This window comes from Pristiophorus japonicus, chromosome 1, assembly GCF_044704955.1.
Source record: "Pristiophorus japonicus isolate sPriJap1 chromosome 1, sPriJap1.hap1, whole genome shotgun sequence".
NCBI classification, from domain to species: domain Eukaryota; kingdom Metazoa; phylum Chordata; class Chondrichthyes; family Pristiophoridae; genus Pristiophorus; species Pristiophorus japonicus.
Window position 1 is genome coordinate 485,382,455 of NC_091977.1, and position 13,869 is coordinate 485,396,323.

The following is a 13,869-nucleotide window of genomic DNA, read 5'->3' on the forward strand; positions in this document are numbered from 1 at the left end:
GCCTCACGCTTACCTGTACAGGGATGAGGCTTCATGGGCTTCCATAGGAACCAATTTTGCAAAAATGTCAGGACCAATCACATTTGGATCAGTTGGGTTGACAGGAAGGGCTTTTACCAGAGATGCTCCTATTAAAAATAGGGTACCACAAAAGTTAAAATGTTTGCACTTCCTTCCAGAAATAAAACTGTATTTAATGAACATGCACAAAAATGATCAAGTTTTTTTTTTAAATTAAAAAGTCTAGTTGAAGGGCCAAAGCTCAATGCTGGATAACATAAGGTTGTATTGAGCAGGAGTAATGAGGTTAGGAAGTAGTGGGTTGCAGGAAAAAGGGAAGACTGAAGGAAACAAGGATTCCAGAGGTTTGAGTCCATGAAGAATGACTTAGGTTACAAGACAGCGTTAGTTGTGCGCAACATACTATATGCAGACTAAGGCCCCTATTTTCCACTTGTTGGATTTTTGGCACCCGTACAATTTTTTTGTGTACCTTTGTGCCGGAAAAAAAAAGTGGGACTTTCGCCAAAGAAATATTTGAATTTGGCGCAGCACTCTCCGAAGTTAGTCTTGGGGGGGGGGGGGGGGGGGGCGGAGCTTCAAGTCTGTGCTAAAAACTCTCTGGGCATGCGCAAAAAGCTGAAGTTGCCGGGGCAACCAGAGATGCTGAAGCCCGCTCCTCCGAAAGATTGGCACCCACTGCTGCTAAAAGGGCCACAAAGGACCTCTCCCCCCGCTAGACCTGCAGCCACCGCACCCCCCTCAAGCTGGATCTGCTGCCACTGCGTGCCCCCCCCCCGGCTGCAATCCCGGGCCAGAAGGACTGTTTTTCACCAGCTACAATCCCGGGTCGAAAGGACTGCTTCCCACCGACTGGACCTGCTGCAATTGCCGGCCGAATGGCCCTCCCACTCCCGAACTTCAACTCGCAGGGAAAGCGGGACTGAGCGCCGGGGGAAGGGGGGGGGCATTCGGCCCGGGAATGCAGCAGGTCCAGCTGGTGGGGAGCAGTCCTTTCGGCCCAGAAATCTTTTTCCCTTGCTCCAAAAAGAGTTCCCCGTGAAAAAAAGGTATGTTATCGTGTATTCTTATTGCCCCGCGCTGGTTCCTTAAGTTAATGTATGCTTTTTTTTTAGGGTCTTTTGGGCAGTGTGCATCACGCTGAAAAAAATTGTGGACGGCCAAAATCGATTAAAAACGGCGCCCGATCTCGTTTTGATTTGTGTCTGTGGCAATTTTTTTAAAAACTGGTGCATATGGTCGGGTCCTGCATCCAAATGTTGACGCAAGTTGGAAAGTGAGCATCTCACACCAAAATACGTTTGGACGCCAAAAAACAGCGCATAATCTTGGCGAAAATAGGGCCCTAAGAAAGGATACAGTATTAAAGAATTGCTCAAAAGATTTTTGTTTTAATTTGAATGCTGATTAATAGAGCACAATCTTAGAAAACTTGCCTTTTACAGATGTGAGAGAATCTAGGGGTGGTACAGCCTCATGGTAGATAAAGTCATTGTCCTTCTTGGCAGAATTGTACCTAAATGTAGAAAGAAGATCAAGTAGAAAAAAAACCTCAAGATGTCAAAAGTTTTTATATGTTCTCCTATTTCTCTTCCCACCCAAACTCCAAAATTTTAAAAGCTGCTCATAGCACAATCTTCACAAGGACTTTTCAGGCTGGAACTGAACTGAATGAACTATTGTCATCAGGAAATCTAATAGAACGGAATGCACACTCAGACATCAATTACATGGCTCCTCACAGTAGTCCTGTCTGGACTGTGTCAGTTCATCTAACATGGAATACAAAGGAGAGGAAGTGATGCATCCATTGTACAGAGCCTTGGTCAGACCCCATAGAATCATAGAAATTTACAGCACGGAAGGAGGCTATTTCGGCTCATTGTGTCCGCGCCGGCTGACCATGAGCTATTCAGCCTAATCCCACTTTCCAGCTCTTGGTCCGTAGCCCTGTAGGGTACGGCACTTCAAGTGCACATCAAGTATTTTTTTTTAAATGTGGTGAGGGTTTATGCCTCTACCATCCTTTCAGGCAGTGAGTTCCAGACCCCCACCAGCCTCTGGGTGACAAAATTTCTCCTCATATCTCCTTTAAACCCCCTCCCCGCCCCCCCAATTACTTTAAATCTATGTCCCCTGGTTGTTGACCCTTCTGCCAAGGGAAACAGGTCCACTCTATCCAGGTCCCTCATAATTTTATACACCTCAATCAGGTCTTCCCTCAGCCTCCTCTCTGTTCCAAAGAAAACAGATCCAGCATCTCCAATCTTTCCTCATAGCCAAAATTTTCCAGTCCAGGCAACATTCTTGTAAATCTCCTCTGCACCCTTTCCCGTGCAATCACATCTTTCCTGTAAAGTGGTGACTAGAACTGCGCAGTACTCCAGCTGTGGCCTAACCAGTGTTTAACACAGTTCGAGCATAACCTCCTTGCTCTTGTATTCTATGCCTCGACTCATTTTTTTGACTGCACACACACTTCAAAGCAATGAAAATGGAAAGAGATCTGTTTTTAATGAAAAGTCTGACCCAAAATAAAAAAATACATCAAAGCTCTTTAAGAAAACTTTAATTAAAAACAAACCTCAGATTTTCAGTCACTCTACACAACTGCGCTGGGTAAATAACCAATGAAAATGCTAATTACATTGCTTTTATCTGTGCCAGGGAAAAAAAATCAATTTAATGATTAATATCTCTTAATAAGAGTGCATAATTGCAGACATAACTCATTGCAGTCGCTAATCAACCAGAATTTTATTTGTACCATGTCTGTGGGCTGGAGATGCCAGTGTGGATAACAACCAAAAAGCTGTCATGTTTTGTTATATGTGAAATCCTTCAAAAAGTGATTTTCAAAGCAGACATCTGATTTACAAGACCGAAGATTGGTTATCAATAACTCAGAATCATAGACACAGAATAGTACCACACAGGAGGCAATTTGCCCAATCGAGTCTGTGCCGGCTTTTTCGAAGAGCAATCTAGTTAGTCTCCCTCCCCCGCTCTGTCCCCATATCTCTGCAATTTTCTTCTCCTTCAAGTATTTATCCAATTCTATTTTGAAGGCTAATATTGAATCTGTATCCACCACCCTATCAGGCAGTGCATTCCAGATCCCAACCACTCGCCGCGAAAAAAAGATTTTCCTTATGTCGCCTCTGGTTCTTCTGCCAATCACCTTCTAACTGTGTTCTCTGGTTATTGATCCTTAAGCCATTGGAAACAGTTTCGCTTTATTTACTCTATCTAAACCCTTCAGGATCTTAAACGCCTCTATCAAATCTCCTCTTACGTGAAGACACTGGTTGGTGTGATATTTATTCCTCTGCCAGTTGCAAAGTAATGGCAGATTGTAACAAGTAATGGCAGATTTATTAAACTTGTACGGGGTTGGGAGTAATATTAGCATGGAGAGAGGATTGGCTAACTAACAGACAACAGAGTTGGGATAAATGGGTCATTTTCCGGTTGCCAAACAGTAACTAGTGGGGTGCCACAGGGATCGGTGCTGGGGCCTCAACTATTTACCATCTATCTTAATGACTTGGATGAAGGGACAGAGTGCAATGTTGCCAAGTTTGCTGATGATACAAAGATAGGTGGGAAAGCAAATTGTGAGGACACAAAAAATCTGCAGAGATATAGACAGGCTAAGTGAGTGGGTAAAAATTTGGCAGATGGAATATAATATGGGAAAATGTGAGGTTATCCACTTTGGCAGAAAAAAATAGAAAAGCAAATTATAATTTAAATGGAGAAAAATTGCAAAGTGCTGCAGTACAGAGGGAACTGGGGGGGTCCTTGTGCATGAAACACAAAAAGTGAGTATGCAGGTACAGCAAGTAATCAGGAAGGCAAATGGAATGTTAGCCTTTATTGCAAGGAGGATAGAGTATAAAAGCAGAGAAGTCCTGCTACAACTGTATAGGGTATTGGTGAGGTCACACCTAGAGTACTGCGTACAGTTTTGATCTCCGTATTTAAGGAAGGATATACTTGCATTGGAGGCTGTTCAGAGAAGGTTCACTAGGTTGATTCCGGAGATGAGGCAGTTGACTTATGAAGATAGGTGGAGTAGGTTGGGCCTATACTCTTTGGAGTTCAGAAGAATGAGGGGTGATCTTATGGAATCATATAAGATAATGAGAGCTAGACAAGGTGGATGCAGAGAGGATATTTCCATTCATAGGGGAAACTAAAACTCGAGGACAGTGTCTCAGAATAAGGGGCCACCCATTTAAAACTGAGAGGAGGAGGGATTTCTTCTGAGGATTGTAAATCTGTGGAATTCTCTGCCCCAAAGAGTTGTGGAGGCTGGGTCATTGAATATATTTAAGCCGGAGATAGACAGATTTTTGAGCAATGAAGGGTTATGGGGAGCGAGCAGGGAAGCAGAACTGAGTCCATGATCAGATCAGCCATGATCTTATTAAATGGCGGAGGCCTACTCCTGCTCCTATTTCTTATGTTCTTATAAAAGGCAAGTATTCCATATGCCTTCTTAACCACCTTATCTACCTGGCCTTCTAGCTTTAGGGATCTGTGGACCTACACTCCAAGATCCCTTAGTTCCTCTACACTTTTCAGTGTCATACCATTTAATGTATATTCCCTTGCCTTGTTAGACCTCCCCAAATGCATTACCTCACACTTATCCGGATTGAATTCCATTTGCCACTGTTCCACCCACCTGACCAGTACATTGATATCTTCCTGCAATCCGCAGTTTTCTCATTCATTATCAACCACACAGCCTGTTTTAGTGTCATCTGCAAACTTCTTAATCATACCCTTAACATTCAAGTCCAAGTCATTGATTATATACAACAGCCAAGGGACTCTGTGGAACCCCACTGGATACAGCCTTCCAGTCACAAAAACACCCATCAACCATTACCCTTTGCTTCCTGCCTCTGAGCCAATTTTAGATCCAACTTGCCACTTTGCCCTGGATCCCATGGGCTTTTCCTTTCATGACCAGTCTGCCATGTGGGGCCTTACCAAAAGCTTTTCTAAAATACATATACATTATATCATACGCACTGCCCTCATCGACCCTCCTGGTTACCTCCTCGAAAAATTCATTCAATTTAGTCAGACATGACCTTCCCTTAACAAATCCATGCTGACTGTCCTTCATTAATCCATGTCTTTCCAAATGAAGATTTATCCTGTCTCAGGCTTTTTTCCAATAATTTTCCCACCACTGAGGTTAGGCTGGCTGGCCTGTAATTACTCGGTCTATCCCTTTTTAAACAAAGGTACAACATTAGCACATCTGTAGCCAGAGAAGATTGGGAAATGATGGTCAGAGCCTCTACTATTTCCTCTTTTGCTTCTCTGAACAGCCTGGGATACATTTCATCTGGGCCTGGGGATTTATCCACTTTCAAAGCTGCTAAGCCCCTTAATACTTCCTCGCTCACTATGTTTATCTCGTTTAATATTTCACACTCCTCCTCCCTCATTGCAAAGTCTGCATTCCCCCCCTCTCTTTTGTGAAAACGGATGCAAAGTATTCATTAATAATCATACCAACATCTTCTGCCTCCACACACAGATTTCCTTTGTGGTCTCTAATAGGCCCCACTCTTTCTCTAGTTATCCTCTTGTTCTTAATGTATTTATAAAACATCTTTCGGTTTTCCCTGGTTTTACTTGCCAATGTTCTTTCATGCTCTCTCTTTGCTTTCCTGGTATATTTTTTTTAATTACACCCCTGCACTTCTTTTATTCCCCTAGAGTCTCTGCAGTATTGACTTCTCGGAATCTGTCATAAGCTTCCCTTTTTACTTGATCTTACCCTGTATGTCCCATGACATCCAGGGGGCTCTAGATTTGTTAGACCCACACTTTTTTTTGTTTGAAGGGAACATACTTGCTGTGTACCCTCAGGATCTCCTTGAATGCCTCCTGCTCTCTGACAATGATTTACCATCAAGTAGCCGTTTCCAGTCCACCATGGCCAAATCCCATCTCAGTTCAGCAAAATAGGCGTTTACCCCAATTGAGAACTCTTATTCCTGGTCCATCTTTGTCCTTTTCAGTAACTACCCTACATCTAACTGAATTATGATCACTAGAACTAAAATGCTCTCCCACTGATACGCCTTCCACTTTCCCATCTTCATTCCCCCAAACCAAGTCCAGAACCGCCCCCTCCCTTGTTGGGATTGTTACATACTGGCTAAAGAAGCTCTCCTGAATGCATTTTAGGGATTCTGCACCCTCTACCATTCGCACTGCTTTTTTTCCCAGTTAATATTAGGGTAGTTGAAATCCCCCACCATTACAGTACTATAGTTTTTGCACTTCGCAGCAATTTGCCTACATATTTGTTCTTCTAACTCCCTCTGACTGTTTGGGGGTCTATAGTCCACTCCTAATGTGATCGCCCCTTTTTTGTTCTTCAATTCAACCCACATGGCCTCGTTTGATGACCCCTCTAACATATCATCCCTTCTCACAGCTGTAATTGTTTCTTTAATTAATACTGCAACCCCTCCCTCCTTTTTTTAATCCCTTCTCTATCCCGTTGAAAACCCTGTAACCAGGAATGTTGAGCTGCCATACCTGTTCTTCATTTCAGCTATGTCTCAGTAATGACTAATATCTTATTCCCAAGTGTCTGTGCTCTCAGCTCATCTGGAGTACTGCTTTTAGTTTTCAGCAGCGCGCCTGAGGAAGAATATGTTGGCCTCGGAGAGGGTACAATGCAGATTTACCAGAATGATACCAGGACTTAAAAGTTAAATTAATTTGGCTTGTATTCCCTTGAGTTTGTACGGGATTGGGGTGAATACTGACTTGGTGTGTGATGCTGTTGGAAGAGATATATTCAAAGAAGCTTTCAGCAGGTATTTCAGATATTGAGTGGCATTGACTTAAATCATCAAAGTGTGACCATCATTAGTGGTGAGACACAGGCTCAAACCTCAGCCTACTGAATTCTGGATCTATGCTGCCTACTATGGGGAGCCAACCTGCAGATGCCAGGCTCTTCCTCATAAGGGGTGGGAATGAGTCATATGGGAACTGGCTGAGGAGGCGACACCACGGGGTTGTTCTCGCATGCCCACTGCTCCATGAAAGTCAGATAAATGAGATATATATAAATTGTAACCTGGAATCAGGCTATCTACACTGTCCCCTTAGATTCAGAAGATATATAGTTTGGGGTGAGGTCTTATTGAATAAGGGGAATGGGGGAAATATGTGCTCTTTATCGAATTGTATGCAATATCAAAGAATGTTGTTAAGTAGAAAGCAATATGTGATATGCTGCGGATCTGAGCTCCTGATTGAGCTCCGTCAGAATACAAGTACTAAAAGGTTAAAGATGGTTATATCAAGGAAGCAGCAGGTCAGCTCTGCCCAGCTCAGCAATCTGTTAAAGAGTGGTGGGTGCCTCAGAAGGGACTTGCCTACTTATCCATTCAGACTGGGGGTATATTGTGATATATAAAAAGGAAAGAAAACTAATAGGATAAAAATTATTCAAAGATATGAAAATGTTAAAAAACATGGGGAGAAGGGTTGAGTGGGTGCATTGTGTTAGCACACTGCCCAGTCAACTTTGGGACCTGGGTTCCAATACTAGTTGCTGGTAGCTGTGGGCATAACACAAAAACTGCTCTTAATTTGGCACTAATTGGCATTAAATTAGCAATCGCTCCCAGAAACCATAAGAATGGTTATTATGTGAAATGGGAATATCACACTAAGGTGAATGCTCTTCTGACGTGGGTTAAGGAAAATTGTTGGGTCAGAATAGTGCATTCTGCATCTAACCATGGTACAACTGACCTGGGAGTGCTCGACACTGAGCGCTAGTTACTCAATGGTGAGAATGGGAATTTTGCTACCACATGGAGTGGTTGAAGTGATTAGCATAGATGCATTTAAGGGGAAGCTAGATAAGTACATAAGGGAGAAAGGAATAGAAAGATATGGTGGTAGGGTGAGATGAAGTAGTGTGGGAGGAGGCTCGTGTGGAGCATAAACACCAGCATAGACTTGTTGGGCCGAATGGCGTGTTTCTGCACTATAAATTCTGTGCAATTGAAGTGTTTAAAATGACGAAAGGATTTGATAGAGTAAATAAACTACTCCCTCTGGTGGAAAAACCCAGAATAGGGAAACAATCTTAAAGTTTGGGGCAGGCCATTCAGTAGTGAAATCAGGAAGCATTCTTTCCACACAGTAGTGAAAATCTTTCTCACAAAAAGCTGTAGCTGTTAAGTCAAGTGAAATTTTTAAGACCAATACTGATATTTTTATTAAGCAAGGTTATAAAGGGATATGGAACAAGGCAGGTAAATGTGGTTGGAGGTACAAATCAGTAATGATTAAACTGAATGGTCGAACAGCCATCGAGGAGCTGAATGGCCTATCCCTGATCCTTTGTAAGCCAGATTTGCAGCAGGGACACAATTGGCTTCAGTGGTTCTTGTCTATTGGGAGAGAAGGATGGGGGGGACATCTAGAGGATAAGAGGAAGAGGAAAAAATGGAGAAGTAGAAAGAGAAAAGGGGAGAAGGGAGAGAGAGAGAGAGAGAGAGAGAGAGAGAGAGAAGGAAACACTCATCCATAGGTCCCACCCCTAATTAGTATCTAGTGATCTCCGCTGGAAACTGATGGATGTCAAACAAGGACAGGATCTGATTGGCAATGTCCCGTATGATTGAATAGATGGTCAACTATCTTCTAGGGAAACAGAGAAAGCCAGTTGGCAAGGTACGATTGGTACCTGTGGAGCTGTATACCATCTAGTTATAGCGGGGGGTGGGAATGAAACAAAATTAAAAAGAAAAATCACTTTTGATCACAAGTTTGCTAGTTTGAAGTTTAACATAAGATATAGATGGGCATGGTCTTTTGGCTCATTGCACCTCATTCATCCAGAAAGATAACACCTCCACTACTCGACACAGTGGAAAACTCCCCAACAGTCATGGAACTATAAGTATGCCATGTTCCCAGGTGAACATGATGATTTTTGATGTCAGGTATTTATAGACAACCTAGTTGTTGACAGAAAACGCTTACACTTCTGACAAGAGGTTCCTTATTATGAGGTTCAAGTGTTTCAAAACTTAAACCTTTGCACCTTCAAGTTTGCAAATTCAATTTTAGTTGCCCAGCTTTACATTATCTCCTTCACCAACTCTCAAAGGACAGTTGTACTGAGCTCAGTCAATAGAAAATCACACATTGATGTTTGACCTGGTGCCACTGGAATGACTGGTTCGCTGGATGACATCTGCTGTTCCAATTATCTAGAGAGTTATCTTGTCTGCATCTCAGGCAAATACTAAAACAAGATATCTCATTGGCAACAATGCAAGACCTATTGTACAAAGGAAAATAAACTTATAATAAAACACTCAACAAAATGGACAAATGACCAGGTCCGCAGTTGTTTATAGCACTGACTTTTATCTCTCAAGACCCTGAATCGAAAATAGCCCAGATGATGGAATGAAAGTTTTCTTTCTTCCAAGTGCAGGAATCCTCACTCAATGTATACAGTCTAATCGAGCTCCAAGTAAATACAAGTTCATAGCACAAGACTGCCAATTTAGTTCTAATCTGTAAAGCAGCCTTGCTCAGAAAGACATGAGAAAATGGGAATGTCACACTGGTATGGCTGCATTTCCTTCTAAGGCTGGGATTCTTTGGGGGGAGGGCAAAGTTACAGCTCTGCATTTGACCTGTGGAACACTAGACCTGGGAGCCCATGATGCTGAAGAAACAAAAAGGAAAAAAACCTTTCCATTTCCATTGCTGATGTCTGCTGCACTCTGCACAAAATTGATCCAAAAATCTAGACACTTCACTTCAAAAGGAACTTACTTACACTTAATGCAATTTAAAACCAAAAAAGTATAATGATTAAACAGAGCAATTGCATGAATAAGTCTCTTTCAGCTACTTACTTTCCTCCAATTACATCCATAGTAAATCGCAGTGCTTCTTGTACAGTCTCTGGCTGACCCTAAAAAAACAAAATGGAGAGTCCACAATCTACTTTTGTACAGTAAAATAATTTGTAACTCCTCCCATCAACCACAAGCACATTTTCAGTACTGTCATTTTTACTCAAGTCAGTCTTAATATTTGTATTTCCTCACACCAGGCAGCATCCTATTGAATCTACCTCAATATTGCTTCAAGATCCTCCTATAGTGTGAAGCCAAATATTGTAACTGTAGTTTTACTAATATTTTATATAGATTCACCATTACCTCTCAACTTTTATACTCTATACCTATTGTCATAAAATGCAGCATTCCATTTAGCTTTTGTTTTTAAATTGCCTGGAGATGTTAATTTTGGCAGGAACTGAAACCAAAAATTGCTCTCATCTTCCACATCACCCAACCTTCCACAAGGTATAATTACTATTTTTAGGTTTCTTTCTTTAAAACCAAAATATACATCACACTTATTGACACTGAATTCCATCATTGTGTTTTTGACCATTCCATCAATCTTATCAGTACTCCCATGCACCTTTCTTTAGTTATATTAAATTATTTACTATGCCTCCTATTATCTGCAAATCAAGCCACGGCTCTCTCTAGCCCGATATTTCAATCATTGGTAAACATAGTTCACAGAAGTGGTAGATAACCCTGTGGGACACCACTACGGACTTCCAACCCATCTTAGCATATACATCAATAAAAGACAGGAACCTGCTCTCCCACCATTACAACATCCAACTATCCCTTTAATGAATCCAAAGATTTTGCCTCCACTACTCTACCCAGAAGTCCTTCCAAGTGCTGCACCTATTTTCTATGCTTCACCAATCCTTTAATGAAGTCAAACTTCTTATTTCAGCAATTCAAGTCTGACACTAGAAATCAGCCTAGTGATTTCTCTTTTGCACACTGCAATCAGGACTTGAATGTTTTTCTAGTGTCTTAACAACCAACACAATATTCAAGATGTGGTTTGCCAGAGAACTCTATGATTAGATCAGTATTATTTTTAAGTACAGCAGGATGCCTGATCAAGCATGTTTTAGTGAGATTATTGATATACAATGACAGAAAATGATGTATGACATATGATTTATTAAAATACATTTTTTGTTTCTCTAAGATGCATCAGTGAAAGCCATTTTCCAAGAAACAAAAAAACTGTAAAATCTACCGAATCAGAAAATTTTAATCCCGGGAGTACATCCAACTATTTATACTGAAGAGAAAATACAGCAAATAAATGATTCTCTATTCCCCTCTAAATTTCTTAAAAGTCTAACGCAGCAGGAAAAACCCCAGGATCCTGAATTAGTTGATCAACACTCTAGGGAAGAGATTTAATTTTTTTCCCCATTTTCCGATTACTAAAAGGTATTGCTAAAGGCATAGGTGTTTGGTAATTGCATTGCCAGAAAAAGTTAAAGATACTAAGTTAGCCAGAGATATAGATGCAATTGACCTCAATACCAAATAGTTTAGGGCAGGAAAGAACGTGTGTGTGGATGTTGGGTGAAGAAAAGTTTGAGCTCGGTCTGATACTCCATAGGTCAGGTAGCCTGTCAACACTCACCGTCAAAACTCTCCGACGAAGAACAGACAATTGGGTGAGTGGTTGATATTTAAAGTCGGCATCTTCAGAAGAAGAGGGAGAGAGAAAAAAATTGGGAAACAAAAGATTGTACGCATGATAAAAAAATGTGGTAAATGTAAGTTTTTCAGGCCAGTAGGATATGCGTAGCAGTATGCCCCAGAGATGTGCTCTGGGAGCTCTTATTTTCATTTGCATATATGTGTTTTGGATGTAGACACGAGAAGAACGAAGAAGTCTGTTGATATCACCAAATTAGAGGGAATGGCAAATTGCGAGGAAGACTACAGGTTGGCAGTGTGGGCAGCAGTTCAATACAGAGAAATGCGAAGTTGTGTATTTTGGAGAAAAAGAACAATGATAAATAAATCCTGAATAGTTAACAGTTACCATGGTGGGGAGAGAGAGATCTAGGGGTGCAGATATGTAGATCTTTAAAAAGGTGAAATTACAGGCAGAAAAAGGCATTTTAAAAAGGCAAATGGGATTCTGCATTTTACATATGGGGAAGTTAAATATACAAGTAATGCTGAATTTGTAAAAGACAATAATTAGGCTAAATTTGGAGTTGTGTGCGCCATTCTGGGTAGCCCTTTATAGAAAGGGTATTAGAGCCATGGAAGATGTATAGTGAAAACTTACTAGAATGATACCAGGAATAAGCAGTTATTGTTCTGAAAAAAGACTTGAAAAATTGAGGCAGGAAGAGAAACCATTGCTGGAATTGCACTGGCTATGTTCCAACAGGTAGCAACAGGACCACACAAGGGCAGTTTCACACATCTGAACAAAGGAAGAGAAGGGACACATGAAAAGTCAGAGGGATAATATGCCATGGTATGGGATGATGCCTCAGTAAAGGGAACAATTAAAATCAAGAATGGGGGTCAGAAAAGGCACTGAATGGTCAGCTGTTGAACAGTTAAAGGTTCGGAGGTGGTTTCGGTCTCATGGAAGTGGTGAACTTGTCGAGGCCAAGGGTATGGGAGAAAAACTGCAGTGACAGGAGGTGGGAGGAACAGTAGGTCGGAGACTCAGATAGGTCAGTGCAGAGGTACAGGAGAAGAAGGGGTGATAGCTGCAGAGACAACTGCATGGATTATCTCAATCTTAGAAACAAAGAAATCCATGAGCGTACTCCGTACTGGAGGAGAGTATGGGGCAATCGGCGATAGGTACTTGAGGAGATGTTCATCACTAAAAAAAAAGAGCCTTGAGACGTACTGTTGCGATGATCCTGGAGTTGTAGTTTGAGAAGAACAAGATGTGGTAACACTTGACATGGTCAAACCAAATCTGGTTATGAATGAGTAGACCTGTTGTGAGTCCGGTGTGTTCGAATTTGCAGCCCTCTGACTTAAAGAGGCAAAGATATGGACAGTACCAGGGGACCTTGGGGACAGGAGAAGAGGAGTTATTTAATGGGGATGAAGCCGTTAAAAGCAGAGGGAAGAGATCAGTTCAGTGGCATAGGTCATATAAAAAGGTTATAGGGAAAGAAAAGTAAGTATACAGCCCCAGTTGAAGAACCAGCAAGGACACAGACCAAGTGGAGGGAGGAGGGCTGAATGATATCCTTCCAGGTTATAATTTATGCAATTATAAATACATAAATATCACAGCAGTAATTCAACAACATAGTTCTATAGCGTTTATGGTACACAGAGCCACCTGGGTGCACTTTGCAGAGTGGAGAGGAGAACAGGAGGGAGAAAATTAAGACCCTGGTTAGGAGAGGTTGAAACCACTGAGTGTTTTTGAAGGCAGGGATGGATCAGACAGGGTGAAGATGCTGAAGGAATGACATCCATAGGGCAGACAGAGTGCCTGTTGATGGTGGAGCGGAACCAAGAAATAGGCCAGTGACATAAGAATAGTAAGTGTGCATAAAGAGAGATGACTGAAGGAGAAAGTGGATAGAGAGACAGAGAGCCATAGAGGGATTTGAAGGTGAGGACAAGAAGCTGAATGTCCACTCTCTGGGCACAGGGAGACAAATTTTAGGGAACAGATAACTAGACTATTCAACCCTTGCTCTTTTCAGTGCTGGCTAAACCAATAATCACCCCCAGGCATCCATTACTTTCTATTGAATTTTAAATCTGTCCTCAATCCCCATGAAGAATACAGCTTTTAGATGCACTGTGTTTAGTGCCAGGTGGATCACACCAGCTTAGTAGAACAAAAAGCGCCATTGGAGCTACATAAATCGCCTACCCCCATTTCCACCAAATGTCTGAACATATAATATACAATATTCAAAAA

At 41.6% G+C, this 13,869-nt stretch overlaps 1 protein-coding gene across 3 annotated transcripts in view; it reads right to left on the reverse strand.

Annotated features, from left to right (window-relative positions):
• Positions 1-13,869, reverse strand: part of ptpn23a (protein tyrosine phosphatase, non-receptor type 23, a) — a 122,300-nt gene that overhangs the window by 52,639 nt on the left and 55,792 nt on the right. For all 3 annotated transcript variants that reach the window (XM_070895032.1, XM_070895018.1, XM_070895026.1), the window contains 3 exons: positions 9,963-10,021; positions 1,458-1,537; positions 14-128 (listed from right to left, as the gene is read on the reverse strand). In XM_070895032.1, coding sequence (XP_070751133.1) covers positions 14-128; positions 1,458-1,537; positions 9,963-10,021 — 254 coding nt within the window. The remainder of the gene's footprint in view (positions 1-13; positions 129-1,457; positions 1,538-9,962; positions 10,022-13,869) is intronic.